This window comes from Nicotiana sylvestris, chromosome 9 (assembly GCF_000393655.2).
Source record: "Nicotiana sylvestris chromosome 9, ASM39365v2, whole genome shotgun sequence".
Taxonomy (NCBI): Eukaryota; Viridiplantae; Streptophyta; class Magnoliopsida; order Solanales; family Solanaceae; genus Nicotiana; species Nicotiana sylvestris.
In genome coordinates this window covers 115,830,693-115,834,597 of record NC_091065.1, presented here as the reverse complement: position 1 = coordinate 115,834,597, position 3,905 = coordinate 115,830,693, and the positions used below count along the sequence as shown (strand labels likewise).

General features: G+C 34.2%; 1 protein-coding gene across 1 annotated transcript; it reads left to right on the top strand.

Moving 5' to 3' along the window:
* Positions 1–1,427: 1,427 nt before the first annotated feature.
* Positions 1,428–2,191, top strand: LOC104226131 (ferredoxin-thioredoxin reductase, variable chain-like). The gene has a single exon (XM_009778022.2). The coding sequence runs from the start codon at positions 1,541–1,543 to the stop codon at positions 2,033–2,035; it is 495 nt and encodes a 164-aa protein (XP_009776324.1). The 5' UTR covers positions 1,428–1,540; the 3' UTR covers positions 2,036–2,191.
* The last annotated feature ends 1,714 nt before the right edge of the window (positions 2,192–3,905 follow it).

The following is a 3,905-nucleotide window of genomic DNA, read 5'->3' as shown; positions in this document are numbered from 1 at the left end:
AAATACTTTATATAGTTGTATCTTACTAGGATTAAAGAAATATTTTGAGCACAAGTTATATGTTTTGTTCTACGAAGATTTTACCGGGAAAAAACCCTCGAATAACCCGAAAACCCGAGAAATTTCGAAAAAATCCGAGATTGAAAAACCCGAATTTTATTGGTTTGGTTTGGTCTTTAAATTTAATAACCCGACACAATTAGTTTGATTTGATAATTGTAAAATCCGAACCAACCCGACCTATATACACCCCTAATCACCACCAAGGGAAAATCTAGCCATTTGCCACTGGCACCATGACATTATTTGTTACTCTGATTGGCAGTCTACATACCAGGGGCGGAAGCACGCTTAACTAAGCGGTGCCATGCGACACCACTTCGTTGGAAAATTTTACTAAATATATGTATTAATACTGTAAGGAAACGGATAAGTAGGAAAAAATGACACCTCTTGACATAAATTGTGTCTTGGCACGTTGGTTATGTGTTTGATTTTGTATTAAGAGGTCAAAGGTTTGACCCTCAACTAGCACATTTTTCTTTTGCAAATATTTGAGAGAGTCTTTGTGGTTAAGGCTCAATAATGTCAATAGACTAAGGCTATTTCTTGTCTAGAAGTATGATAATTAAAATTAATTTTCAATTATTCTATAAATTTCGACACTGCTTACAAAAATTCCTGTGTACGCCCCTGCTACATACACATATAAATATACTGTCTCGGCCAAAACTTGCAGGTGACGTGCCAGCCCTTCGGGCCTTAATAGATCCGCCCTGTTTATAAGAGAATATGCAGGCATACTCGGGGACTAATAGTTGTCATTATATTTGAATATATAACAATGAAATTTCTACTTTATCTTATGCCATCAGAGCAAGTCAGTTCTAATTATATACATTTACCTAATTAAAACTAGCATTTAGTTACGTTTCAAATTTACCTTTTTAAAAATTCTTTACGATGAGCCTTAGTTGACCATTCACCATTTGTTTATTGTATTTTATCATCTTAGCTAAACCAATTCCAAATGTGCTAAGAAATCTATTACTCTAGTTGTTATATTCCCTCCGTCCCAATTTTGTGTTATTGTTTCACTAGACAATAAAATTTAGAAAAGAAGGAAATTTTTTTGAAATTTACGATCTAAAATAAATTATAAATATTTGTATAAGTATAAATTTCTCATTAAAGGTGATATATGAATTCAAAATTAAATTATTTTTAAATATCAAAAAAATACTATACTACTTATCACATCAAAATTGTAGCCTTAAAACGTGGGAGCAATAGGCAAAATTGTTGTTTAATGGCAAATATTAGGATATGTAATTGTCGCATAGCAGAAGCCGTAGTTAGTACTCCTCCTAAAGCATAGCCATGTAATTTCCCCTATAATAATCTCATACTTCAATCAATACTGGATAAACCTATAAATTTCCACCACCACAAAAATCTCAAAATCTCTCCCCACAAATACCAAAAAGCAAAAATAAATAAAAAATCTCCCCCAAAAACACTGTCAACCAAAATCACCACCATGACTGCTTCAAGTCCAGCTTCCTTTACATCATCAATTCTCAACATTCCCAATTCCAAAACCTCATCTTTCATTTTAAACCCTAACCCTTTTCCCCAAATCAAAGTCAACAAATCAAGAAATCCTAAAAAGCCAACCGGGTATTTCATTTCTAAGTCTGTAACAGTCGATAACCCCACCACTGTATCCTCTTCATCTGCATTGAACTTAGATGAGGGAGTTGATGAAAAATCCGCTGAAGCAATTGGGAAAGTTGGATCTAGGGTTAGGGTTACGGTTCCGTTGAAAGTGTATCACGTGCCTAAGGTTCCTGAATTGGATTTGGTAAATAGAATTGGAACGTTGAAACAATACGTGGGTTTTCATAAAGGCAAGCAAATATCAGCTAATTTGCCTTACAAAGTGGAGTTCGTGGTGGCAAATTTGGAAGGGCGAGATGGTTCGGTTAAGTTCTTGGCACATCTTAAGGAAGATGAGTTTGAGTTTCTTGACTGATTTAATTTCAGTTTTTGATTTGATAATTTTAGTGCTTTCTAAATGATTACTGTGTTCCACTGAATATATGAGAATAATCATGTGTACAAGTATTATTTTCGTGTATCATTTTGTAGATCTAATTTTTTAAATAAAAAAGATGGTTATTTTGGCTGATATCATTGGGTTTTCTTAAATTTGTTGTTACCACTATTAAAAAAGATAACATTAGCCGAGTTTCTATAGGAAACAACCTCTCTCTGCTACATGCTACCTTCCCTAGACCCCACCTGTAGTAATATACTAGGTTTATTGTTGTTGTACTATAAAAAAGATAACATTGCTCCCGTTACTTGTGTTGGTGGGAGGTAGCAGGTACTCAGTGGAATAGTCGACCTGTGTGTAAGTTGCCCCTACACTATGTCTTTTAAAGAAAAAGATAACATTTTATCAGCACTGTTAAGAAAGATAAATGTGTGTTAGTCTAAGTAACAATTTGTGAAACAATAGTAGGATATAGAACCAATAATAGATTGTCTTGAGTTAATGTTTTGGTAGTCTACACTTGCTTGGATGTTTCCGTTTAGTCCTTTTTCTCTTCTAATTGGTAGCTATTTGATTGTTGGAACGATCAGAAAAGTGTGAAACCCTTATGATCACCGGTTATTGAATCTCTAGACTTGATATTTAGCGTGTTTATGGTGGAAATATGAGCCCGTTTGGATTGGCTTATTTTAAGTGCTTTTAAGCCAAAATGGCTTTTAAGCCATTTTGTTGTGTTTGGATAAACTAAAAAAGTGTTTTTAAGCTAAAATGACAAAAATAAGCCAAAAGCCAAAAGTTAGAATTCCTAACTTATGGCTTATGCTTAAAAGTCACTTAAAATAAGCCCATCCAAACGGGCTCTATATATCCATTTAAATGGATAACTTTAGTTATGGTGTTTATATGAAATGGTGACTTATGTATGAAGTGTTGGAAGACTTGAAATGAGTGAGAGTTCCAAAATTGCTGGCAAAAATGTTATGTTTGTCGTATGTGGGAAGCTTGATTTGGTAGCCATGGTTGTACTTGGAAAGACTTACTAGTAAAGTACTAATGTAACAAGTGGTAATCATCAGATGTGAAAGAGCCTCCATAGCAATTGGACTGGCAAGAAAAATGCTGCATTGCTCTCTTTGCTGAATGAATTGGAGCTTGAGGTTTTAGTCTAAGCTGAGGCATGTTCTCTCTTTTGAGGAGAGCCAAGATCATATGCACGTGTACTTTGATATGCAGATAAATATAAGAAAAAGTTGAAGCAGAAAATAAAAACCAAGGAACAGACTATAATTATTGATTACATATGGTGTACTTATAAAAAATTATCGATCATAATATACTATGAAATTTCACACTGTAGGTCTTACTAGGGATCAATCAATAGAGTTTGGGAACTGGTGCACATTCAGCACCTTCTTAGTGTTGTATTACAGCAGTAAGAGGATTACCTTATTAAAAAACACAGAATAGTTTTCTGCAAATCAAGGCAAAGACAGGTGATGCTTGGCTCGGAGGTGTGGAATGATAGGTGCCACCAGTTAGGGATATGGCCGAGCAAAAGAAACAGAAAGTAAGCCTGAGGTGCAGAGGCATTTTGCTTTGTTGATGGCATGATTGGTATATGAAATTTCTTGCGTTTGTTAAAAACTACACTTGCATAAAATAGATAATAGTCAATACTTTAACTTCTGTTGATCTTTTATGGCTTATACCATATCTCTGATCATTATTGTCAGTTTATACCATATTTTTCTGTACACACATATCAAATCATGCTCCATTGTATCACCTACACTTTGGATTTGAGGGAATGCTGTTTGTTTTTACTTGCATATGCTTTTAGCAAATT